This window comes from Etheostoma spectabile, chromosome 11 (assembly GCF_008692095.1).
Source record: "Etheostoma spectabile isolate EspeVRDwgs_2016 chromosome 11, UIUC_Espe_1.0, whole genome shotgun sequence".
NCBI classification, from domain to species: domain Eukaryota; kingdom Metazoa; phylum Chordata; class Actinopteri; order Perciformes; family Percidae; genus Etheostoma; species Etheostoma spectabile.
Genome location: NC_045743.1, coordinates 8,533,730 through 8,560,178, shown reverse-complemented (window position 1 = coordinate 8,560,178; position 26,449 = coordinate 8,533,730). Strand labels below are relative to the sequence as shown.

Below are 26,449 nucleotides of genomic sequence, written 5' to 3'. Positions count from 1 at the left end.
CCCCACCATCCGCCCAAGTTTTCAATCCTCAATAGTTTAATATTTTATGTATTGAGTTAAAGCTGCAGTAATCAATATCTCACAATGAATTGTAAGGCTGTGCAATGTACAGAAGTGCATTGCATCCACCAAAGAAAAAGAATTTAGACAATTTATGAGATAGTACCTTATAATTAAGAGATATTCTCTCAAGATTATGAGTTAATGCAATACCCTGCCGTAGTAATGTGACAGTGCTTAGTTAGGAAAAACCTAACTGAAATCCACAACTTAACTGTTTTGGTTCTGTCTCATCAGCGTCATTGCTTCATGTCTGCTGGATTTGTGAATAGGCAACTCTAAACATGTGTTGAGCTTATAATGCAAGTCAACAGAACCTTCATTTACTTTTCAAATAGAGGGTTGACAGGAAAATAAACACATGCAGTGGGAAACCGTGGTTAACACTCCATAAAGAAAAGCCATAAGTAGAAAGGTGAAGGTGCTTTAGAAAGGTTGTGTTTCTATTGTCCAACAGATCAGTTACAAATCAGAGGAAAGTGTAAAAGTATTATTAGCCAAAATTCCAAACCCTATATCAGAGTTAAAGTGTGATTGTATGGTACCTACGTATTCATATTTATACTGTAAGATGTTTAACCTTTAAATTAATAAAAATATTTAACAATGTGAAACATGACTAGTCAGCTTTACAAAGTTACAGGTCATAGGGATTCTGATATACAGTAAGGACACTGAGCAAGTGTGCACTTCAATCACCCTGAAAAATTGACAAAACGCCTTTTATTTAGTTGTTCCCTATAAACATGTCAAGGAAAATAATCCAAAATTTTCTTTTGAATTAATTAAACATTTCAATTGCACACTATATTCACTAAATATTAATAAAAGATACTGAAAACATACTTTGCTACTGTATGTATACAACGTGATCCTTTGCACAAATAGGACCAAAACACCAAAGAGCAGATAGAGACAGGTGATATACACTGTGAATGCTGCAAGGCAACATACTGTAGCCTATAGTTTAAAAATGAAGGTCATGCATTTCACATTGAACAACAAGTGTCATCTGAGAAGTAAAACCTGCAAAATATAAGGTGCCCACACTTAGAGCATGCTCAGCTCAATTAGACGGCCCGCAAACACACCTAACGTGCCAATGAGACAGACAGCCATGAACACACACAGCAGAATATGATCCAACACCATGGCCACAAACTTCCACTCTTCAGCTGCCTGGAAAGAGAAAATACATAATGTGTCATACACAAAGACTCATTAAAGAACCATATTAGTGACACTTTCTGTGTAGCAAAGATTACATTGTTGGATTCCTCATCTGATTTCATGGTTTCTGCGATGTACTTGACTCCTTCAATGGCACTGCGGACATCAGGGTTCTTGGTGATGGGTGACTGGTAGGGAACAGAAGAGGTCTGATTGCCAGAGATGTCTGAGATGTCAAAATCAGCACCATAGATACTAGATTTAGTCTTATTTTCCTTCCCTGGGCGTTTCATTGTTGAGAAGAACATGATGTTGGGAATGGTTTCAATAAAAACCTGTCATAGAAAGACAAAATATATGCACCATGTCAAAGATGAAAGCAGCAAAAAAAAGATGTTCTGTCTTAAACCACTAGATGGCAATATTATAAAGGGAAAAATGTAAGGCTTGTTCTCCATAGCTTTGGAATAGGACTGATTCATTTCTAGTAATTCAGCGCTACAATCAAAACAACATATGTCATTATTGTTTCTCCTCTGCTTATGTGCTCACCTTACGAACCCAGTTTGGCATTGTGTGAGTGCTGGGGGAGCGGTGGTGGGTGTTGATGACAATGACAGTGATGATGATGGAGGCAATGACGAAGACCATGGTGAAGAGCATGTACTTCCCAATGAGCGGTACAGCACTGGAGGTAGAGGGGATCAGCTCCACAATGACCAACAGGAACACAGTCAGAGACAGTAAGACAGAGATGCTTAGAGTCATCTTCTCACCTGGGAGACAAAAAATGACATCTCACTGCTTCTATACTGCCATTTTATTAATTGGTCAATGAGAATGGCAGGATAAATCTGAAGGGATCGTGAGATTAGCAACAGAATTGGAAAGCAGAAAATAATTGACAAAACAATCTCATCTCAAGATCCATTAGGTAACACATAATCTTCATCATCATATGGATTTGCATATCTGAGATCATCAAAAACTTTAAAACAGCTACTTAAAGGACCTTGATATCAACTTAAGTAACTCAGAAAAAAGAGTTTTTTACTACACAATATCTTATTCACTTATTTATTAAGACCTTCCTCTATTCTTTGCCTTTTTTCTTGTTAATTTCTGAATAATACATCTTGAAGACTCAAAGCATTCAAATAATCATAAAAAAATAAGGTGAATTGTTCAGAACTGATGAATATCAAACCATTGATGATGGGTCACAAATCAGCATTGCTGAATTTTGGACCATAACGTTTGTCCCAAAATGTTTCTAATAGAACATAGATGTAGTAAGGACACATTGTGTATTCAGTAAGATAGTCACAATAACTAGAGAGTTGCTCTCCAATCTTGTATGACAATGACATAAAGGCTTTCAATCATTCAATTCAATTCAAGATAGTCACAATAACTAAAAAAACAGTCTGTGTTATTTAAACACATCTTTACTTTAAAGGAAACATTGAAATAACCCTGAAATCTGAGTAGCAATTGTGGAGCAACACTGCCACAAGGGAAAGCTGTTGTTGTGAGTTAATAGTTCCACCCATCCAATCAAGATTCCACCTCTACTCGGCTATATATACATAATAACACAACAACACAATCTGCACTGTTCACCCATAACAGCAAATCACATTTAAAAAGTGAGAGGCATTTTTTGTTGTTGTTTCTAAACCCAACTACAAGTCAACAGATTCTGACACCATTTCACAAGTAAAAAGTAAGATGTTTTTGTTGCTTCTTAAGAGCAGTTATCCCAGAGAGAGCATATTTTGGCACCAGCATCTCCTCTACACTTTCCTGTCTGCAGCCATATCAGAAACTGGGATCAAGTGATGTATTATACATTAAAGCAAAGGCCTGCTTTCAGACATGACAGCACAGAGGGACCCTGGGTAATGAGGCAGACCTTCACACTGGGAACACAGCCAGATGTGCACACAAGCAGTGCAGTTACTGCACCAGCCGATGTAGCACCTCAGAATTATGAACAAGGATTTGTCTAATACAATGTAAGTTATTATATCATATCTATGTTTTCATATCATATCATGAAAACAGAGCTAATTACTTTTGACAAAGTAAATCAGACTTTGGATTGACGTTTACTGGCATAAACATTAAACATTTACACAAACAGACATAGAAATAGTTTACATTTTGGGAAGTAAACTTATCTGATTTCCTTATGAGGGTTATGAAAATACCTCTGTCTGTGGGTTAAACATGAAACATCAGCCAGTGGAGTTTTCTCGTCCCCAAGAATGTGCCAGAAGGTGAGCCAATGGGGCTTTGATACACTGATAAACAGTTAGCCTGGTTCGGTTCAAAGAAAAAAAAAATCTGCTACGCCTCAGTAACTAGCATATTTGCAACTTCTTTGTTTAATCCATACAGAAATGGAAATGTTAAAACATCATGACACAATTTTATGGAGGATTTTGTGCCAGACTTTTTCTTGGGTGGGAGCAGTGACAATGCAAACAAACAACATACATATAATTGTTGTGTTAATTAGTGAGCTTGTTGGACCGAGCCAGGCTAGCTGTTTCGCCCTGATTGCCAGTCTTTGTGCTAAGCTAAGCTAACTCCCTCCTGGCTGAAGCTTTATATGAGAATGTGAGAAATATGAAATATGAGAGTGGTATCGATCTTCTTTTGAAAATCAGAAAAACTATTTATGTCATCATGCCTTTTATGTCATGATGTCACTACGCAATTAACTGATACTTAGTGTTATGCAGTGTAAAGGAACAATGTAGAATCAGTGTTAACATACCAGAGTCTGTAGGAAGATAGAAGACAAGGCCAGTCAAGAAGGAGAAGAGCATGCAGGGGATGATGACATTGACGATGAAGTACAGTGGGAGCCGCAGCATGAGGAAGTGGTAGGTGATGTCCAGGTAAGGTGTGTCCGGGCAGCAAGCGTAGTACACCCAGTGCTTCCAGCCGCGGAAATCCTTCATCACCCACTCTCCACTTTCCATAAAGTTACTCAGATCAGGGCGGTCACTGTCCTGGTAAGAAGAAGCAATATCCAACAATGATTTGATTCAAATTCTCATATATTTCTATTATTATATATAGTACTCTGAATTGTGTTTGTCAGAAAGTGTTTGAACTAAACTGTGTTTAGGTTGTGTTCCTACAGTTGAGTATACAGGACCTGTTCTATAAAATGTTGTGGTTTTAGAGTGGGTTGTGATGTTACGTTGCAAAGTTTGTTAGTATCCTGTTGACCTGAGGAAGACTGCTTATTCTTTATAAAAAAAGGAGGAGGATACTGCCCCAGTGGTGCCCTGATGAAGGCTTATTTTCCAAAACACATCAACATTAGAATTAAGATGGTGAACTTTGTATCCTAGTTCTTAAGCAATAAAGAGGTGTTAAAGATGTTGTTCAGAAGGCCTTGTGGTACACTTGTTCTGATATATTTCGACAGTCAAGAATCATGTAAAATCATTACTGCCATTTACACCATTTACATTCTTTAAGGGCACATTGGAAAATCCGATGACATTTTGGGAAATATATTTCTTTGCTCTTTTGCCGAGAGTGAGAGGACAATATCACCACTCTCATGTCTGTATGGCATGAAGCCACAGCCAGGAGATAGTTAGCTTGGCTAAGCATGAAGGCAGCGGGGAACAGCAGGCCTGGCTCAATCAAAGGTACAAGCTCAGTAATTAACATGTTATATCTCTTTTATCTAATGTGTACACAGTTTTGGTTTTACGGGACTCAAGGAAGTCACTGCTCCCAGCCCAGAAATAGTCTGAAACAACCCTTGCATAAAACTGTAATATTTAGAAGTTTTTCCCCTTCAGATTATGTACTGATGAAATAAGTAATATATTAAATACTAATTAGTGAACTTTAGAAGTCCTGGTAGGTAGATGTTTATCTTTGGACAGAGCCAGGCTAGACGTTCACCCTAACGCTTATGCTAAGCTAAGCTAACTGGCTGTTGGCTGTGGCCTTATATTATATAACCAGACATGAGAGTGGTATCAATCTTCTCATCTAAATCTCAGCGAGAAAAGAAATAACTGCATTTCCAAAAACGTAGAACTATTCTTTTATAGAAATGGTCTGAATGGAATTACAGGATTGACGACGACCAAGTTTCCATCGTAGGTCCAGGTACCCAGCTTCATACTGCAGTTCTGGAGGTCAAAGGGGAAATGCAGCACAATGATTTCACAGTAGCTCTTGAAGATGGCAGGTGGGTTCCATGTGATCATTCCTGTGTACTCCAGCAGCACTTTGGTCTCATGAACGATGGCAAAGTCTCCATCAGCACTAGGGGCACACAAACACAGGCATCATCAACATTGGAGATAATAGGTTAAATGTAGACGCAGGGGGCCATTAGGGCCTGAAGATGGGTCCATGCTGCTGTCACAACCCAGCCAAACAGTGCTCCGCTTGGCACAAATTGTTGTGGCAGCGGAGCGGGTTGTCAGGGAAAAAAGCAACGTGTCAGATGAAGCATATGGTGGGAGGAGGGGGACCTGCAACACAGAGTCCAGATTTAGCCCAATGAAATCTGAGCTTTTGCATGCTGCATACTGGAGTAGAGAAAAGTGTGAATCAAAACATCCCTGATGGGTGTGTTGATTGTTACCTGAAGTCTATTTGCTCTAGGTCAAATATCGCTAATTGTACTGAATAAAAAAGGGTTAATAAAATAATAAAAGAGAGACATGACATGCAGCAAACATAGCCTGGTAACATACTTGTTGTAGAGAACCAGATCAGGCCGCCAAATGTCAGTAGAGGGAACTCTGATCTTTTTGATGCCACCGTAATCCTCTGGGTTCCACTGCAAGTTCACATCTTTCCATTGCTGAAAAAACCCCAGACAAAGACATCCTGAAAATACAGTATATAGTATGTAATAACATTTTAAATGTTAATAGTGTTTTCAATTGTATCCATGATTATATTTCTTGGCAGCATGATTTAATTTTTCACATTTGGGATATTTATAGTTTGTAGCTAGAGGCATGATGATGTATTGTTTCCCATCCCTTTCGTACTCATTTTTATTTGTATACATTATTGAGGCTTTCTGTAATAGGATGGTGTGTTCAAAGTCTTTTTTCATTAATTCACAACAACACAAACAAACATGTTTCAAACCTGTTTCAGTCGCACGTTGCTGCTGACGATCTGGTTGACCTCATCCTGTGAATCCAGATAAATGTGTTTAGACAGTTGATGACAATGAATGTTAATACAGATTGGGTGATGTGGTATGTGACATGAGACCTCACCACACTGATGAGCTGGATGAGCTGAAGGCCCACAGTAACAACCACCGAGTCCTTGAAGTGATTGACAGGACGGACAACCTTGTTGTAGCCAGTGAAGAGGGTTTTGACCAGACGTGTTTCATCAGAGGAGGCCCAGGCAGCACCTAAAATAAAAAACACACCACACAGCCTCATTGATGTTATCGAAGGCATTTCAGCGGAGAAATATGTCTTTCTTTACGCTGCCTCTTGAGCGTGTTGAGCAATGAACATGTTGTGCCAAAGTAGAATATCGCTTTAAGAACATCTGATACTTGAGCAAGGCTTGACTTGAGAGGAGTAAATTTAATATGAGTTAAAAATAGATAGCAAACGTCATGCTATAGGTGTAAGGTGTTAGTGAATATATGTGCATGTACTAAGTTGTTTTTTAAACAGATTGAAAAGGTCCCACTTTTACTTGGTGCGTGTAAAGTGTGCATTGAGTAAAGCACTAAAAATGGACTGTTGGTGATTTAAAAAAAAAGTATTTATGTTAATTTTTTAAGGTTTAAATTTCCAGACTGTATAGCGGAGAATACCATGAGGGAATTTCATTGAAGCACATGTTCTGAAATTAGCCCACAGAGTAAATGTATTTATTTGCATATGTATATATAATTGGGCTCTACATTTGGTAACACTGCACTCAAACATGCAATGGTATGTAAGTTTGTTAACAGAGATGCTCTTATGCTTTTTCCGCTACATATCTGTCACAAGCCAAAGCAAGATCCCCTTTCATTTTTCAGCTGACCTTGAAACAAAGGTCATTTTACAGCAACGTGTTGTTTGAATGGTTGAATGATTCTCAAGACATACTGTTCCACTCAGTCAACTAAGGAATCGCATGTTTATGCAAGTGGTTTCATTTGGTGACAGACTAACAAAATGTTAAAAAGTAAAATGAAATGAGCGCACATGCCCTTGTCAATCAAAAGGCCGCTTTGCCCAGATTTCAAATTTGCTCATTAGTTTTGTTATTTGAATTGGATCAGCTTGCCCTGACCAGCAGTTTCAATAAACATGATTAATGCAAACAGGGTTTAGCAATTGTTTTATGGACTCCAACTTTCTCTAATTTTATGATTAATTAAAAACTAATCCCCTCCAAGTAGACAGACACTTATTTACATAGGTAACCAACACACATGTTCTTAAGTTCTTACCTGCTAGAATGACTAGATAAAAAATGAAAAATACAGCATTCATTCTTGCCAATAAATCCCAAAACCAAGATCCAACTTCAACACACTGACCGTTGACCACTTGAGAATTAAGAAAGGTTTGACCCACCTAAAACATTCTTTCAGCACTGCCCAATGACTTACTGTACAAGCTCAGAACTCTCCACTGGCAGCCTTGTTGTTATTGTCTGACAGCGGATGTGAGTGACTGGCTGCCAAATGCTTGTCATTTGAGAGCACCACATTCTTTGTCATCTGTTATAAGATCAACATGCCAGAGTAATCCACTACTGAAATATCCCATCGTGAACTTGGCCACACACAACCTTGAGGTGAGAAGAGCACATGCTTGCTGCTGCTTTTATGATAAACTATCCTTGCTGTCTTTAAATCTGCATATACAGGTCCATATAATAATGTGTAGCCTCTTGAAAACACACATTGGGTAATGATTTCACAGATGTATACATATATCGGCTTGTTCCAAGGAAAGCTCTCTACTTCCATGAGTGATGGTTTTAATGTTATGTGTTGGTTAGTTTGGGTAACACATGACGTTCATTTGATTTTAGAGCTTTGGATCTTGACAAGAAACAAATAAGAAAGCTTTGTCAAGTTCATGTTTGACCTGTTTAACTAAATCTGTTCTTTCTGTTCTTTGTTTTGGCAACCAGGCATGGTTATGCATCTGAGTGCCTACCTTTGAAACTGTGAACTAAGTCCCATTACCACATTAGCTCTGTCAGTACTGTTGCCATTGTTAGCGCTGTTAGCAATGTTCAGCTCAGCCCCCTCCGTGTTTGCTTGTGACATCAGAGGTGAAAGCCATGTGCAGGCATTTCCAACCCGGACTCTGAGTGTTGCATACAGCACCTTTAACTGTCTGGCATGCAAAATTCAGTAAAACCCCAGAGCATTGCTTTTCTGAAAGGTTAACTGAAAAAAATCAGGAATTTCTTGAATTTGTATGAATTTTCTGAAAATATGTGATATGAGACGTAAATGTTTATATGCATATCTGTGAATTGTTTATGCATATTTACAAAGGTTCCCTAGATCACAAATTCCTAAACCTTGAAATTATGCTCAAGACAAAATATAATAAAATACTTAACTAACCTTAATAAGAGTTTTAGTGAAGGTAACTGATCAGCTGATACGGGATTAGATAGAATAAGATAAGATATTTTTTTCTTTTTTGAGTAATGCTAATTCATTGATGGTTACTCTAACATATTTGCTCACATGAACATTTAAGGTGTTTTAAACCATTTCTTAAATGTTAATATATTACATTGTTTTCTGTTTAGTTATGTAATTGATGAAGCTCTGTTTTATTTATTTTGAAAAGATTCTCATTGTGCTTCTCATGTCCAGCTGCGCCTAAAAATGATATTATGATCACAGATAATTCAGAATTATATTCAGATGGTCAAACAGCCTGGTGTGTTTCCTGGGGGCCAGGTGTTACACCCAATTTTCCCTCTTTTGCTCTGCAGTACCCCACCCTGTCGGGCCCGTGATGGGTCAGGCAACTCAATTTCCTTACATCCCGAATCCGTTCAATCAGCCAGTCACTCAACCGCCTGCCTCATTCATCTCACTTAGGGACAAATGACCATTTTGGCAATGTCTGAATTAAGAGAGATTTGTCTCAGCCCACCCCTCTCTATCTCCAATCTCTCAGGCCACCTGAATTTACACCAAAAGTACTGCTTTGGCTTTCTTCAAGGCTGTCATGTAACACAGGACAAGCCAGCATTTTATCTGCTCAGTCGCCCTGTAGTCCCAGGTGTTTTGGTGCTTTGTCAGTATTAATTAACACTTTGAAGGCCCACACCACAACTCCAGCCTCTAGAGAACTATGAGCTGTGTGTTTTTATCTGCTCCATAAGTGATTAAATGTTCAATGAATCTGAATGAAAGCGTCCATGTAATATATTTTTTTTTGGGGGGGAAACTGGACAACATACTGGATGTTTCTGCCTCAATAAAGATTAAGAGGATTAGAGTTTATAATGTGTGTTGAGTGGTATATTTTACATTGTGTTACAGCATAAATATAGACACATAAGTGGGCATGATAAGCAACATTATGTTCAATATTATATTTTCCTGATCTTAAGCCATTATATTTGTGGTTTTACTCTTGCCATGTATATTTTGAAAGTATTTCTGCTGGTCTGTTCAATGTAAAATCACACTGTATATAAAACTCAAACACGGCAAAATTCATCATCTTCAAGATTCAAGATCAAGATTAACTTTATTTGTCTTGCGCAATTAACCCATGCTGCAGACACAATAAAAACATGCAAACACAGACAGCATGTGCACACACAAATACTGTACAACCCCATACCACAGGCCATACTATGGTCCTGACGGTGTAAAAAACCCAACATGGTTGCAAAAAAGATTGCAAGTTTTACAATTACCAATCTCTATCATCATGCAGGCCGGTTCTGTTGTCATGATTAGCCTATACAATTATAATAAATGTTTTCATTTAAAATTCTTCACATTGTTAAACTGAATATTTCTTTATATTTTAACATTTGAAAATGTATTCAGGTCAGCTGTTCACAGAGAGGAAAACATTACCATCCAGTCAACAGAGAAAGGTCAGTTATCTCATGGATCACAGCATTTCAAATTTAGTCTCATTACTGTGAATGAGGCACATCCACCACACAATGCATTTGGCAGACATTGCACAGTGTTATCACAGCATCTGACTGAGAAATAGAAAGCTCGATAGCTTTGTTGGTGTGGTTTACCTCCTTTTGAAGTCAATGCCTGATGTAGATGAAGGTGTGATATATCTAAAATGGCTGATAATGGCGGGGTAGGCTAAACGGTTGGATGAAAATCCAATTTTGCCGCACAATCACCAGAGACAAGTCTGAATTCAGCTTACACTAACTCAATGTGATGTGGTCACAAAACCCAAGTGATTAAATGTCAAGCGGTGATTGCTTCTCAGATGCTTTGTGGGGATATTTAAAGAATAAAACCTAAATGGGAAAAGCTCAATGTATACCTGAACATGCAGGAAAACCATGTGGTCACATCAGATTTTATATCTGACAATAATAATCCCACCTAAAAGATAACGTAAAGAAATATAATTTAACACGAAATGTGGAATGAAGACACTATGCAAATAACTCCTATTGTGGCCTGCACAGTTTAATTAAGACAGTGGTCGTGTATTGAGCCCCTGCTAGTTGTGCATGGCTGGTTCGTAGAAATTGTTTGGAAAGACATAACCTGGGAGTAATTAAACCCAAAATGCATACATTTTATGTGACATTGTTTGCATATATATCCATTAATTAACAGTCTCCGGAGTGCAAGAGTGGTGTTGCCTTAGGTGTTGTGTGTTGGTTTTAATCTCATAGTGAGTCAGTGTGATATGTGTTGTTAGAGGGGTTTATGTAAAGTCACATAATGTGAAGCTTTTAGGCACAACCTGTCATTCTGAATGTGCACAACGAATATCAGTCTGTCATCTGCCAGGGTCATCTTGCAGCCACAAACAAGTATGTTACTCCGGTCAAATGTTTTAAGCATCAATATATTGTTTAGTATTTTCAAGGATACAGATGCTGTAAATGTCAACAGTTTTCTTAATGATAACATGTGTTTGCTTGATCAATTCTGATTTCCCTTTCTGGTCTGTGGCAGTCAGCATCAACATAATTTCCTACTGAAGACAACCATCTTTAAAAATAGAACCACCAATATGTAGAGTATTTTCCCAAAACAGCTGGGCACTGTAGCTTGTAGCTAACTAAAACAAGAATAAACAGTGCAGTTGTTGGGGATTATTTTCAGAGGTGGATTATTAAACATTTGGTGCTTTAGTGAGTATTTATGGCAGCAACGTCTGACAGATCCAGTTAGCAACTAGCTGGTGAACGCAGTGGAACATTTAGAAGCTTAAGAACTGTTGTTGTTGGAGACCAAAAACAGAACTAAAATGAGAGCAAATATTTGACTCACAATTGGCAGGTGGCCAGAAACACAACTCTAAATAAATGATGTTTGCCATAACTACTGTAGTAAGTTATGTTGCAGCTTGCTTCTGCTGTCCCCCCAAAAATTAGTTAATGCATGCTTAACACACAACATGATGTAGCTCTTTGTTTTGGTAAGTCAGCGTAGTCAATAAGCACTTTTATTTCTCAGAGTAAGGTTTAATAAATTAAAGTGATCATGCACAATTTGTGTACAAAAACATTACAATAAAAAATAAAATCCACAAATAATGCTGTTTGTAACGTAATAAAAATGTTAAGGTCAGGTAATTGCACCAGTGTAGACACATCAACAGGAAAGGCTCATTTAACTACTCAAAGGTGAATAAAAACTGTTGGGGATATAAAAAAATACAGCATCATAGAAATTACCCCAGAAATATCAGTAGCGCATTTTTACAACCAGCTATAGAAAACAGAAAAAACTGCACAGCAGGCAGCTAGGAATGTAGACTATGACTACTACAGAATAGACAAAAGCAAATCACAGCGCTACACGATCTTATCACATGCTGGGTTACGACTACAAAGCAACAAAGACCTTGCACCAAGCATGCTGGCCTGTCAGCTTCTGAAAATCCCCCGACAAAAATGGGGAGACAAATGTACAAGTGTAAAGTTCATCGTCCACACCCGCCACAGGGGAGGACAGATGTTAGGTCAGCACTAGTCCATACACAGGGCATTTAAAAAAATGTATCAATCAATGTAATACACACAGTCATTCATGTCTTTACACAAAAGAATGATTAGCTGTTCTATAAAAAAGTCCTGATCTGTGTTTAGAAGAGTGTATCTTCATTTTTAATGAGCACCTCCACCACTTGTCTCTGGTAGCGGATGTCATTAAGTGCTGTCATGGCGTCCAGGTTTGGTGCACGCATGAGGGTGGGTCCGAAAACGATGGCGAGGTTCTCTGCGTTCATCAGGTTGAATTTCTCATTCTGTGTCACCCTGCAAATATGTATTCAAATTAAAAATATATATAAAAAGTTAGAAACTGGAAATAAACCGATTTGAGAGACTTAATGAAAATTACTCTAGTAGGGAAAGGAACTGAACATGTTTTTTTTTTCTTTTCTTTTTTAAAGCAAGGCCCTAACCATTGTTATTGGACCTGCCCCTTTTTGCAAAACCCTCCCAACAATATCTCACTATTGACTGATACAGATCTAGCCATCAATAACTAAAAGTGTGCAAAAGAATGTTACATAGTGTACTCTAATTTACACAAGAGTATATTACTTTATACTTCATTCTACTCTACCTTCATCAAAAAGTAAAAATGCATAATCATCCCACTTTTCTGAAACCCCTCCCCCTTTTCATTTTAACACATCCCCTTAGTTCTTGCAAAGTTTGAGGGCATTGCTCACCTTTTTAAGTGCGCCATGAGGAACTTCAAGGTTTCACTGTGTGATGGTGGCAGCAAAGCAAGAGCTTCACGGAAAGCTTCCAGCTTCTTCTCTGGGTCTGTGAACTCTGGACAAAAACATAAAGGAGTGCGTTGTTAGTGGCCAGAATACACTCTGTGACCTCAGAGGAGCAGGAATCAATGTAGTTATTTCCTGTGGGGTAATAAAAGCCATTTGTCTCTGAGAGGAAGTCTGAGGCTGCTTGAGATGACTAATGCAGATAAACATTGTGAATGTGTACTGAACTGTTGTGTTTTGCAAATTAGGGGCATGGAGTTGAATACTTATTCAGGACTTAAGGTCAGTGTTGACTTTCAAAGTCCTTGGCTGGTATTAAGTCAGTTGCATTAAGCTGCATTTTCACAATTCTGTTCCAACTGCGAAAAGAGTGAGAAAAATGTCCTTTTACTAAATTAATGAATTAGAATAGAAAAGGATTGTGGCTGTGCAAAGTGGATTTAAACACAACAACCCTGCAAACTCTGTCATTTTTTTATATTGTGTTGGGGTTCTAATTTGCAATCATGACCAGCTTGCTCTACATTATCCCGCTTATTATATGGCTTATTACACGGCTTATTACACAGCTACTCATTCAGAGGTTATCCACTGTTGATGCCTGTGTCCAGGTCGGGACGGGTAACTTTACAGCTGATGAGCACAGCTCTCAGGCGGAAGTCAGGTGGACAAGGTTAGTGAGCAAACCATGGAGCTAACTAATGCTCTGTTTGCACCGTTCCCATTATCTCTATTAGTGATCCACATTTTTCCCACCCTCTCTCTTCCTTTGTGATCAGCTAATCAGCGGAATAAGCTCCATAATAGTACCAATATTGATTGAAAAACAATTTTATTGATTAGAAAATGGTCCACCAAAGTCAATGATCAAAACTCTGTCAATGGCAACGGCCTCTTATACTGAAATAGCATACCACAGAAGTGGTCAAGTATTCAACCAAGCCGTGTGTGTGTATGTATGTATGTATGTTCATCTTTATGGACTAAGTATACAGAAATCAAACGTTTGTTTTTATTGGAGGTTTTTACATTTGACTCAATTACATACAGGTGTTTCTGTTATTTTGCCCACCATTTTTAGGCCAATATACTGTGGCTGACCTCTGTCTTGTGTTTACGCAAAGCCTTTTCTGCAAATAAATATTAGATTAGATAAAATACTAATGTCTGTAATGTGATGCACATGAAGCAAACAACATAAGTACATTTTAATATGGACTGCTATCTTTAACTGCAGCAAAACCCAACACAGTGAAACAGGTGTTTTTCTGACTAATTTCTCTCGTTGTAACTTACTTGCAGCCTCGATGAACCTAGGGTAAGCATCGTATGAGATGATGGGAACAGGCAAATCCCTGAGGTAAAGTTTCAGTGCACCCGCGATGATATTGATGTCTTCATAGGCATTCACTGAGATGTCTGTCTTCTCGCCATCTGTGTGGATGTTACATTACGTTACATTTATTTAGCTCATAATTTAAAAGTGATTTACATTAAGTGCAGTGAACCATGTGGGTACATCCCCAAAAGTGCAAGAATCATGCAAGTATATACAACTTCATCAAATATACTGATCTACTTTGAGTGCTACATGTGCTTGTTGGTTGGATGTGTGATGGCATGAAGGACACAAGAAGAAGATAGCTTTCACACTGTAAACATGTCTGACACATCAACACTTTGACACTACAGTGTGGATTGAGGAATAGAGAGATTGTGTTACTGTGGGTTGGAAAAAAAATCCTGTCCTCTGTATTTTGCAAAGTAGTTGCTATCATCCGCTTGGCCTGTTTTATTCTGACTTTCCCTCAGTTATGCATGCTTTCCAGAGCAGGCCATGGCCTACTTTTGCTGGCAGACTGAACATCACAGCACTGTGAGTTGGAATGACACTCTGTCATGGATGATCTCCCACATGCAAAGAAGAGTTTTGCCCACTGCTGCCGGGTTTTTCTTACAGTTAAAATTCACACTGCACTGGGCAAAGACAGGCTCATTCTCACTAAGTCAACTACTGAATCCCAACACAGCAGAAGAGTCTTTTTTCTTTTTTTTGAGACTACATCCATGTATCCTCTGAGGTCCCCCTGTCTGTCCACACTGTGAAACTCTGCATGAGAGGGACATGTCAGGATAGGATCTGTTTCCCAGATGGACCCTAATCTTCCAAGAATGTTTCACTTTCCCATTAATCTGACATGTTCTGTGTGTAAACATATGAAAGCATGCAATATCGCGTTATGAGCTGACAGAAATCTAAAAAGGAACACATACCTTTGTCGAACGCCATCTTGACTTCTTCCAACGAATCGCTAAATCCAGATATTCTGTAGAGGCCTTCAGACTTCAGTCCTTGTGGAACATACATAATAAAAAATAGAAATAAAACAATTTTTCAGACACAGTCAGGGTTGTTTTAAGTAATGTAAAAAATCACCAGTATATATCGCCTTGGGTAATTTAGGTGATGCCATTTAACACCCTTAAGTATGCACAATGAATTAAGGCTAGAATGACCACAATGTCACACACTGGAACAACATGGGCAGATGCAAATAGTTTTCTGCATGACTGGGCAAAATAATAGAGACATAAATCAAACTTAGCTGCAGACAAATATTAGGGGGCAGACAATGAGGGAGCAATGGGTTTCCTACATAGTTGAATGATTTAACAGAAATGCAATCAAATAAGGCAGCAGGAAACAGAGTAATGTATTCCTCATTACACATTTACAATTACTAGCACACTCATCAGTCCGCTCAGTCATTCCCCCGCCCAAAAAACATTAACTCAGTTAGTAAAGTAAGCAGACTTTTAACACCTCAAATTATATATTGTAGATCGCATACTACAAAATTAGAGATAAGCTGTTTTACAACAACAGTTCTACAGTAAACAGGATCCATAAACTTAATTTGACATAGCATTTCAAATGGGTTAGACTCCTGCATAAAATCAGCAAAAATGCTGAAAGTAATTAAATTTAGTTCAGAAGAACTCAAGAGTCTCCTGACCTGACCAGACATAAGCTTGATTAGTTGTCCTAGAATAATTCCTAAATGTCTTCATGGAAGCAAAGAAAAGGCGGTAAAGGTTTGGATCTTATAAGTAATGGACCTTATGAAAATTGAATCACTAGGAAATGTTGAAATTTAAATGATTTTTAATTCATAACTTTGAGTAAAAACCCTTTTTTGGAATGTGGACATTTCCCGAGGGTAATTTTCCAATATCCAAAACTAGATGTTAATCTTTACGTTTTAGGTTTCACAGATAAAAAATGTACCGGTAAGTATCCAATGAAAGGAATCCGGTTCCACAAATTGTGTAGGTTAAAGTCAGGCACCAAATTAAAAAAAATAAAATAAAACTTGGACATTCAGTCAACCATAGTTAATGGTTTGAATGTTTAAACATTCAGCAGTGACTAAATTTAAATAGGTAATTGGTTGCTTGTCAGATTTAAATAACTGCAGCCTTTCATAGCTTCTATAATTCCTCCTACATAGTTTACAGCAAGGCTGGCTGTCCTTCAATAGAAAGCCTCCCCTATCCCAATTATTATCAGCAAATCATATAGCTGGTAGGGTTTAAAATGTATTCAATTAGTATATACTGCATTTTTCACATTTTCATCTTGGGAAAGAAATAGTCTTACATGAGCTAGACAAACCACACACACACAGACACACAGACACAGACACACACACACCACACACACAACACACCACACCACACACACACACACACACACCACACACACACACACGTCCTAAACTGACCTCTTGACTCGATCTCTCGTATGCACATGTCCACCACCATCGGTCGGTCGTATGTGAGCTTTCACCAGGGTCGTGAGGTCACAGCTGTAGACTTTACGGATGTGTCTCAGGTCTGGCTTGCAGTCGTTGGGCACCAGAGATGAACATTGTTTGTGGACGTTCAGACCACAATCTACAGAGTGAGAGAGAGAGAGAGGAGAGAGAGAGAGAGAGAGAAGAGAGAGAGAGAGGAGAGAGAGAGAGAGAGGAGGAGAGAGAGAGAGAAGAAGAGAGAGAAGAGAGAGAGAGAGAAGAGAAGAGAGGAGAGAGAGAGAGAGAGAGAGAGAAAGAGAGATATCCAGGAGGTGTAGTTCATAAATCTACTGTAGAGTTCTATTAACTATACAATACAACCAGAATGCAAAGTCCTGTGGATCAGTCATTTTATGTCTCTACTGAGGACTATTATGCAAATTCACATTCAACATCAGGTTCATTTGGATTTGGTTAGCTGGTTTAACGTGTGTTTTGGCTTGCAGAAGAGTGTTAAACCCCTTGATCAATGTTTGTCCCCTAAATGTCACAGGACCACTGGAGAGCTCCTCTCTCTCTTCCCCACATGGCACTGGAGTGCCCTTGAGCAACGGACAGATCCAAAGTCACCTCAACAGGGCCATTTGCTTATTAAAAACTGTAAAATAAAACACTGATTAACCACAAGACAGGACATTAATCTATAAAATATTTGTTTGTGTCTTTTTTCAATTTTTATGAACACATTTAATAGTAATTCAAACAAAAAATGCATTTGATAATAATTACATTGTTTTGTTTGTCCTATAAGATGTTTTCAGATGCAGAATGCATCACAATGGGTGTTTAAATGGCATATTAGTCATGATGTCAGTTTTTGTATCCCACATTGCGTTTTTTCTTCAGTCACAGCGGATGGGGCCTGAGGCACAGCTGTTTCAGGGCAGGAATCACCTTGTCGGGAACAGAGAAGCCCATGGAGAGCAGAAGCAGAGACAAACTGCAGCTCTGCTTTGTAACAGAAACCCATGGAGGGAATTAGAGGAACATTGAAAATGCTGTGGCCTGGAGGAGGGATAGTCAGCGCTGCTGCTGTGTGCTCTATTCTTTTCCAGATCCAAGCTCACACACATTGGCTGTGGAAGCAGCAATTGAGGCGCTGCAGGCTACACTAGACCTAGTTTCCCAGACTAAAATGGGGCAGCTCTTCAAGCTCTTAGATCTTTTGAGCCGTCTCCAACTACTTAAAGTTTTTTTTTTTTTTTTTACAAATGCATCTGCTCTGTCTGCTTTTTTATTTTAAAAAAAAAATGAAATTTTCACAGATGAAACACAAATTTTTGAAATAATGTATTAACAAAAAAATTCTTCTGAGAGCAAAAAATTGATGTTTCTGGAGAAACTCAGACAATATTGAAATTAATATGGGTCCCTGGAGAAATTCACGCAGCCTGCATTTATATGCATTGATGCAGAAATGTAATTACTTTAAGAGATGATTCTCTTAAGGACATGAGACAGGCAATATAATCTGCTGATCTCCTGTTGTCCATGTACTGTAAGCACACTGACGGCTCGGGTCCCAGGTGGGGCGGGTGAGGGTGAGAAAGGGGCCCTAGGGACACCGGGAGCCGGGAGACAGGGGATGCTGCTTTACTGCACCGTCAGCTCTGTCTCCGTTGCTATAATAGGGAGGAGGCTGCAGCTCAGTTTAAGTGAAAGGGCTCTGAGAAGAGGTTTAATGGTGGCTGGTTGCTAATTTCTAATCAGCACATTACCACCATATCGACCAGCAGAGCTACCAGTTAAAACCAGTTAAAAATCAGTCAGAAACCAGATCCTTTCTGACTGGATCTGAAAACAAAACACACCACTTGTATTTGTTGGATTGGGTTGTTTCTTTTAAAGTATTTAAGTTGAGTAGGGGTTGAGCTGCTTGACCTAGCTCTTTGGTTAAAGCTGCTGAATTGTAATGTGTGTGGAAACAGAGTTCCTTCCCCACGCTCTGAGCTCCGCTCCTCATTAAAGAGACATGCCAGCTTTGTTTTCCTTCATGGGCATGATGGGATGAGGCTGGGGGGGCGTACTCTGATGAAGAATTGTGGCACAACAAGCACAAGCAGAGGCTGGCTTTCTGGCACACGGCCAAAAACAGTTCACACATACAAAAAGAAAAAGGGGGTGGGAGAAAGATTTTTTGGTATGCAAATTTGAGCATCATGTGACACTTCACTGCCCTAGATTCTGGTAGCTGTGGTTGAGACTGAAGGAATGGTAACATAAGACTTTATAAAGCCAAACATATGTGCCTTTTTATGTTGTCAGTGTTCAAAATCAAGACATTAATAATTAACACGAAAGCTCCCACAGCTTTGTGTGACATACTTTGTTTCATCAATAAAACATCAAAGACACACATCAGTCTATATTCTAGCACTATTCTGGGATGGGAAACGAATTCCAACAACAGTTACAGGAAACCGAAATCTCATCACAGTATTTGACAAGCACATGTGGAAATATAACAGAAGCATTCACCTCACAATAACAATGTATATATGTTACATCTACTACACACAGTAAAGGTATATTCACAAAGGACTGAAAATGATTAGATATTATTCAAAATATGCTCACACTGTGGAGCACATAATGACAAAATGTATTTTCAAAAACACAAACAACTGTGCTTCATTATGTGTGTCTGCTGTATTGAGCCTACTGTTGCGTGTTTACTTATAATGCTGCAAATGTTTATCCATCAAAATCATGGAAGTGGAAACACAGATAGCCTTTGTCTCTGTAATAATGACAACAGGATGTGAATAACAACCCGAGCCCTGAGCTAAAAAACAAAGTAGTCATTATTTTATAAAAAGAATAAAGAGCTACTTTTAAATTTTAAAATTACTCTGACAGTGCTGGAACTCATTGCTCTGCTTGTTTGAATTGATCACTCTATTTCCAAACCCAGTGAGGAAAATAGTAGGTCAAAATAAGGTTTTAACACAGTATAAAGTACTCTATTATACAACCCCTAATCCACAAACTACTGTTAGGATTATCGATGAAAACGCAATAATCCAGCTCCAGATGCACTGAAAACCAAGTAACCCATTTACAGTCATGCATGCAAAATGTACCATTAAAGCAGTTTATATAACACAGTGTTAGTGAGAACAAGATATACCTGCACATTTGAGCCCCTGAGCCATCAGTCCCCACATGAAGCTGGCACAGTGTTCACACCAGTGAGGCCCTCGAAAGGTATGGACCTACAACAGAGAGGAGAACTGTGATAAATATTAGTGAGGAAGTGCAATGAGAAGAAAGTAGGGATTTGCTGCCATTTGCTCCATAGACACCCCACACACTTCTTTACCCATCCAGGAAACCTGTAGGCGCTGCCGCTTTAAATGAGGCAGAGGAGGATTGTTGTTCAAACAGACCCTCAAACTGACAATACTGAGGTAGGTGCCATCATGGCAGAGTAGGATTTGACACGTGAACCAAAGAGTGAAGGTGCAAGTTGTCAGGGAAACTTGCTATGGAAACAGTAGGAGGCCACCATGCTGTTGAAGGAAATGAAGCCCCACACTTAACCAGGTGAAAACAGGAAGGCCTCTGGGAGTGAGAGCAAGCCACAATTCTTCTTGTTCTTTGCAATTAGTCACAATACAACAGGCAAGACCTTATTCTGGTTGGCATGACACTGTGTGCAGTTTGATTTTTTTTTTTTTTTAAATAGCATCTAAATTCTTTGACAGTCTGCCATCATCAGATTGATGTCATCTGACATTTCTTTTCATGGTTGCAGAATCTTGGTATTATTTCACATGTATCTAATCAATTAGTGATGTTTAAATGGGCATATAATTATTCTTCTGGTCTGCATGTTTCGTTTCTGTTCACAGTCAAGAGAACCTTCGAAATGCAGGTGGTAAATGCATTTCTTCAGAATAATTCATTTAAGAGGGTGGGGTATGGAAATGTACTTTAATTTGATACATGTGGTGTGTAAATTAAAAGACTTGTTATAACACCAAGATGCTGTTGATCGTCTCTTTATTATTACTTCACTCAAATTGTACATCATCCTTTCGTTGTGGGAGCTTTCACCACAGGAACTATACACTCTTGCGTGTCCTTGCGAACAAAGCAGCAGAAAGAGATTGGTAAGCGTCAGCAATTTTAAAGCCTTGAAGGTGTTATTTCACCTGCTGCTCTCCATCCCATTAACCAGCAAAACTAGGACAATGAGCTGGAGCCAAATAGGGATACACTCCTTCATGGTTTCCCCTCTCCATCGGCCTAATCTCTCCATCTGGTGCTCAAACTAACAGCAGTGGTCCACAGACCACCCAACAGATTTTCTTTTGATAAAGGCTCACTGGACACACCAAAACTGCTCTGTTTTTCATCCCCTCTGTCTGACTCTGTAACACCCCCCCCCCCCCCTCCTCCTCCCATCTCCCACAAGAGAAGCATGAGAAGCAGCCCTCTGGCCACACATGATGAAATTAAAGCAATGTTTTGGAGATGCAACAGCTAATTAGAGTTGTTTAAGTCTCACCTTGAAATTGTGGACTTTCTCAGATTTGGGTGTCCGCTCGCTCTCCTTCAGGGTGGCTCTGCGAACCAGTGAGGTGAGCTGTGAATAAGCGAATAGTTTAAGTGGCTGCCAGAAAGTGGCTGGAGGTTTCTGTGGCCCCATCCTCATCACCAGAGCCGCCGCCAGGATATCCTCCTGATTGGCCTCTCGCTTGGCCTTTTGCACCAGGGACTTCTCTTCCTTGTGAACCTCGTAGGACTCTCTAGATGGCATTCTGGTGCTGCAGTCTCCCAAAGCAGATGAAGGAACAACCTCAGTGGAGAGTCCCAAATAAGGAGGAGAAAACAGTTTGATGCTCAGAGCAAGACTATATCAAATGATATTACTTGCATTGTGCCAATTAAATAGAGACATCACAGACAGAAAATTGCAAATTTGAATGAGAAAAAAGAGTCTGAAAATTATTTTAAAAAATCCAAAAGGAAAAAACTGTGGTCCTTATTAAATCCTCCCACAGCAGTGACCGTAGAGGAAGTGGAGTCTCTATAACAGGAGTGCCAGGTTTTATACAAAAGAAGTGCAGCCCTGGGTGCTCATGTGGTTCTCTGGGAACGTGTATGCAGATGAGCTGAGTGGTTGCACTAATCCTCTCCTCCCTGTGCAGAGCTGATATTCTCCCTGGAACAGAGACAGCACACTATTGTGTATGGATGCTGTCAGGGCGGGCAGAGCGAGGGGGAGGAGTACAGGGGCGGACCCTGTAGTAGTCACAGCAGATTAAATGGATCCCACCAACCAATCACAGCATGTATACACCGGCTTTATACTAGCCACCACCCCGCCCCCACACAACCATCTCCATCAGATATCAAAGCAGGGGACCCTGGGTAGGATGAAATGAGAGTGGGATGATAATGAGCAATGAATGAGTCACGCATCAAGAGTGGGCTGCTGCCTGCAGAACTTGCGACAGCAGAAGGCCGTTGGAGAGGAGCTATTTTCAAAATCATGTTGCCACACAAACTGACCATGACAGAGACCACGACAAGTACAAACACAAAACCACCAAGCCCACAAGCAAATTATTGGATCCTTCAGCCAATTAAAAGAAGTTATATATTCTACATTTAGCATTTGGACTACAAATTAAGAGGAAACCAAAAGACATTGATGAAGAATAAACAGCAATATGAAGCAACTCTTGAACATAATTCAGTTTCTGTAAGAGTGTTGTTTCTGATCCACCATACAGGGATGAAACAGCTTTTAAATCCCAAATTTGTCAATGCACCAAAAACACAGTCACATCCCATTTCAGTGATCTGCTGGAGAAAAATTCACTATTATGTGGTTTTAATATCTTGCATCCATCATGCATCATGCATCATGTGAAGTACACAAGCAGTTGCCTTAGGTTATGAAATAAGCAACATAAATACATTTTTCTTGCCTTAAAAATAAACAATGTAAACATCACCCAAAAGGAATTATACAATACATTTGAAATTGTATAAACTATTATCCAGTTTAATATTTTTTATTGTAAATTAATATTCGCTATTATCAGCAGCTTACTCCATCTTCTTACATTCTGATAAAATATACAATGAAGAAAAACCTATGTCTGGATCCTGGGAGCCTTTCATTTCTGTCTTTGCAGCCTTTGTCTGAATTTTCTTCTTCTGAATTGTCTTCCTTGAGGTTTACAGAGGTACAAGCATTGTGTTGTGTCCATGCAAATGTTGTATCAAATATAGCATCATGACAGCGATGTGGGAGAAAGGATCCGCAACCTGCTTCTGTAATTCACACTGCAAGTCACATGTGATTATGCCCCCACGTCTCAGAGTCTAATTCAGACTCAGCTGTGAAAGTGCAATGTTCTCACCTTTTTATACAAGACAGCTGGAGAGGAAGTGACTGTACAGACTCCCCTTCAGAAATCAATGAGGACTGTTATAGCTCTTGTTGCCCCCATCTCAGCAGAGGTCGATCAAAATGAGAGTATGAACAGTGTAGGGGAGCAGAAAAGGGGGCTTTGAAGATCAGGTTACTTATAGAATGGTATCCCGAACTGGGGTGTCTGCCGGGGTACAAATCACAACATTAAAGATGTGAAAGGGCTTCCAGCGCAGCTCTACTCTTTCATGCTCAGGAAAAGTCTCTGCTCAGGAGGGTATCCGAGAGTGGTATAGATAAAAGACAGTGAGAGCCTTTAAAATGCACCCGTTCATCCTCTCAGACCCTGAGCAATTTGAGGGTTTTGCAGCGCAATTGCGTTGCCTGCTGTTAAGTGCAGAACAAGAGTCTGACTTCTAGGATGTGGTTTACTTTGAACATAGCTCTAATTGACACTGATTGATATTTTTGTTTCCCAAACATGTCCAGAGATGGGACTCTTTAGGATGGATGTATACAGTCCAGTATTTTTTACATCTCTGTGATGTCCATCTGTTTCCAGCCTTTACAAGTGATTTTCTTTGAATGTTTGGATCCAGGCATATATACACGATTGAAAACAAATCAATCTTTCTATTAAACAATTCAATTCAGATTTAACCCAGAAATCCCACATTCTTTGTTCAAATTTGATTTCCTCACTTCCTCCCACTCTCTTGTAAGCTCTTGAGATGGTTAAGTGACTATTTCTGTGGATTAGGAGGGTTGTTACATGAGGAAATGTTCTTCTAATGCACTGTTGACCCAGCATTGCCATAAAGACCCATTAAGAGGACAGCGATGTTCATTCTCATGAACTCTCCGTGCCATGATTTTTATATCTCACGTAACACTCATTATTTAAGATATATAAATAACCTAGAGGCCGTTTTAGTGATACACAAAGCTGAAAGGTTTTGAATTAATGTAAAAGGCTGCTGATCCACCAACCTCCTCCTTGAGTAAAGCTGCACATCACAAAGTTACATAATGTTATATAACCTAAAACTACAGCAGGATGACAAGAGTGAGAGCCAACATGTAGAAAAGTCTAAAAATATAGAGGACTGATGTCAAATCGAGGGAGTCTGCATACTGAAAGCTTTCAGTAGAGCTACGTGGCATTACATTTGTGAAATGAGCACAATAAATTTAAATCTTGTCATGCATTGTAGGTCTTTATACTGTGTGAGGAGGGACTGTACTTAATAATAGTAATAATAAAACAAATAACATATAGCATTCATTCTACAATCATTTATCATGGGATATGGGAGGGAAGAGTACAATCTGAATCACAGACAAAGAAAGTCTACATTGTTTTGGCCACCAGCCCCGGGAAATACCACATATGCATTTGAGCTTAAAGCAGCTTAAATCCTTGCTTTTTTCAGCTGGGCTTGCAAGAAACCTGGAACAAATTACACCATATTTTACCAGGACAAATAGATTACTTGGATGTGGCTGGAACAGTCTGTGTTTTGACAGTGATGTATGGGAGGCTGCTATCACACTTCGCTATTCACACAGCAAGGTCAGAACATACATAGGACCCACTTTTTACAATATACAGAGACAATGCATTGTGAGGTTATAATTACAGCTGCATTTTAAACTGGATTTATTCCAGCGTGAGATTTTACTCTTGAGAAGCAAAACCCTGTATAAAATATATATTTTACAATAAATATATACGTATGTATAACTGTATACATATATTTATATACTGTGTGTAGTATATGTGCACATTTCATTTTAACACAGACGTATTTGACATATTCTTATATACTTTCAATATATTTAATCATACAATTATATGATTCTTTACTTTTTCAATGCTTGTCCTTTTCTTTTCTCTATGTTTATTGTTAGGCACCAAAATACCAAAGGAAATGTCTTGTATTTGAAAACCTACTTGGCAATAAACCTGATTGTGATTCCGATGCAAAAAGTCACAATGTAGTCTGAAAATGCCAAAGTGCTGAACAAAACAGTCAGTTAATGCATCAATGACATGGAAGCAAATCAGCGATCACATCACTGCCGTCACACTCCACACTTGCACTGAGCAACACAACCTTGATAGAAATCCTTTAAAATGTGCATTCTCTGCTTACCTGTTATGGAGTTTTGCTACTGGTAGAAATAAATAAAATGTAAAAGCTTACATTCACATACAGTCGTCCTGAAGATAAGTCCTAAATATTGATATTACTTTATATATGTATACAATATACTTATGTGAATTAGTGGAGTTCTCACAACCAAAATAACTAGTCAGTTATGTACAAATGCTACCATTACTTCTATCTTGGGAAACAATTTGGTAACCACAAAGCCATCTACTTGGGAATCACCTACTTTTAAAAAGAACAACTGTAGTATGTGGAATGACAAATGGTTGTGAGGAATAATTAAAAGGCTTGAGTGGTCTTTTATCTCTGTGTGGCTCTACAGAGAGCAGTTTCCCCCAACAACAGTCTGAATACCAGTGCTTAAAGCATGATGAATGGCTCATTGTGCGTCGGTTATTTTGGCAACAGGGTGATGATAACAGGATAGGATGAATTAGTTAATGCCTGAAATATTTGGTCAGTCTTTGGGTGTTTTAATAGAATAGCAAAGGATTGCCAAATCTGTGGAATATAAAGAGATCGGGTTTATTTACTTTTCCAGCAGCAAGGCTTTTCAATTAAAGGAATAGTTTTGTTTGAATTTTGTTTCTTTCCATGAGTGAATGTATATCAATCTCATGTACATGTATATATATGTGTTTGCTGTTTTCACATCATTTGGGGTGGACGGTTGAGATGGAAAAGATCCCCCATGCAAACTTCTGGCGGTTCATGTAATGTTACTTCTATTTTTACTTAAGTTAAGGATGTGAGTACTTCTCCCACTTCTGCCTGGCACCAGCTCCTTTCTTAGACACAGACTCGAGATTGGTATCAAAATTCACATCTTGC

At 38.9% G+C, this 26,449-nt stretch overlaps 2 protein-coding genes across 3 annotated transcripts; both read right to left on the bottom strand.

Annotated features, from left to right (window-relative positions):
- Window positions 1-470: 470 nt before the first annotated feature.
- LOC116697627 (acetylcholine receptor subunit alpha) lies at window positions 471-7,943 on the bottom strand. 2 transcript variants are annotated; one of them, XM_032528969.1, is made up of 9 exons: window positions 7,703-7,943; window positions 6,516-6,658; window positions 6,382-6,426; window positions 5,976-6,085; window positions 5,343-5,538; window positions 4,016-4,253; window positions 1,783-2,006; window positions 1,326-1,565; window positions 984-1,239 (listed from the first exon to the last, which is right to left on the bottom strand). In XM_032528969.1, exons 1-9 carry the CDS (start codon window positions 7,743-7,745, stop codon window positions 1,111-1,113), a joined length of 1,368 nt encoding a protein of 455 aa, XP_032384860.1. In that variant the 5' UTR covers window positions 7,746-7,943; the 3' UTR covers window positions 984-1,110. The 2 variants fall into 2 exon arrangements, with proteins under 2 accessions (XP_032384859.1, XP_032384860.1); XM_032528968.1 differs by lacking the exon at window positions 7,703-7,943 and having other exon boundaries at window positions 471-1,239; window positions 6,516-6,707.
- A 3,958-nt stretch (window positions 7,944-11,901) lies between these two features.
- chn1 (chimerin 1) lies at window positions 11,902-22,313 on the bottom strand. Its single transcript, XM_032528994.1, is given in 8 exon segments — window positions 11,902-12,717; window positions 13,140-13,245; window positions 14,493-14,630; window positions 15,471-15,548; window positions 16,982-17,034; window positions 17,036-17,153; window positions 20,184-20,268; window positions 21,567-22,313. Coding segments are annotated over 8 exon segments (1,002 nt in total). The 5' UTR covers window positions 21,819-22,313; the 3' UTR covers window positions 11,902-12,545.
- Between the last annotated feature and the right edge of the window lie 4,136 nt (window positions 22,314-26,449).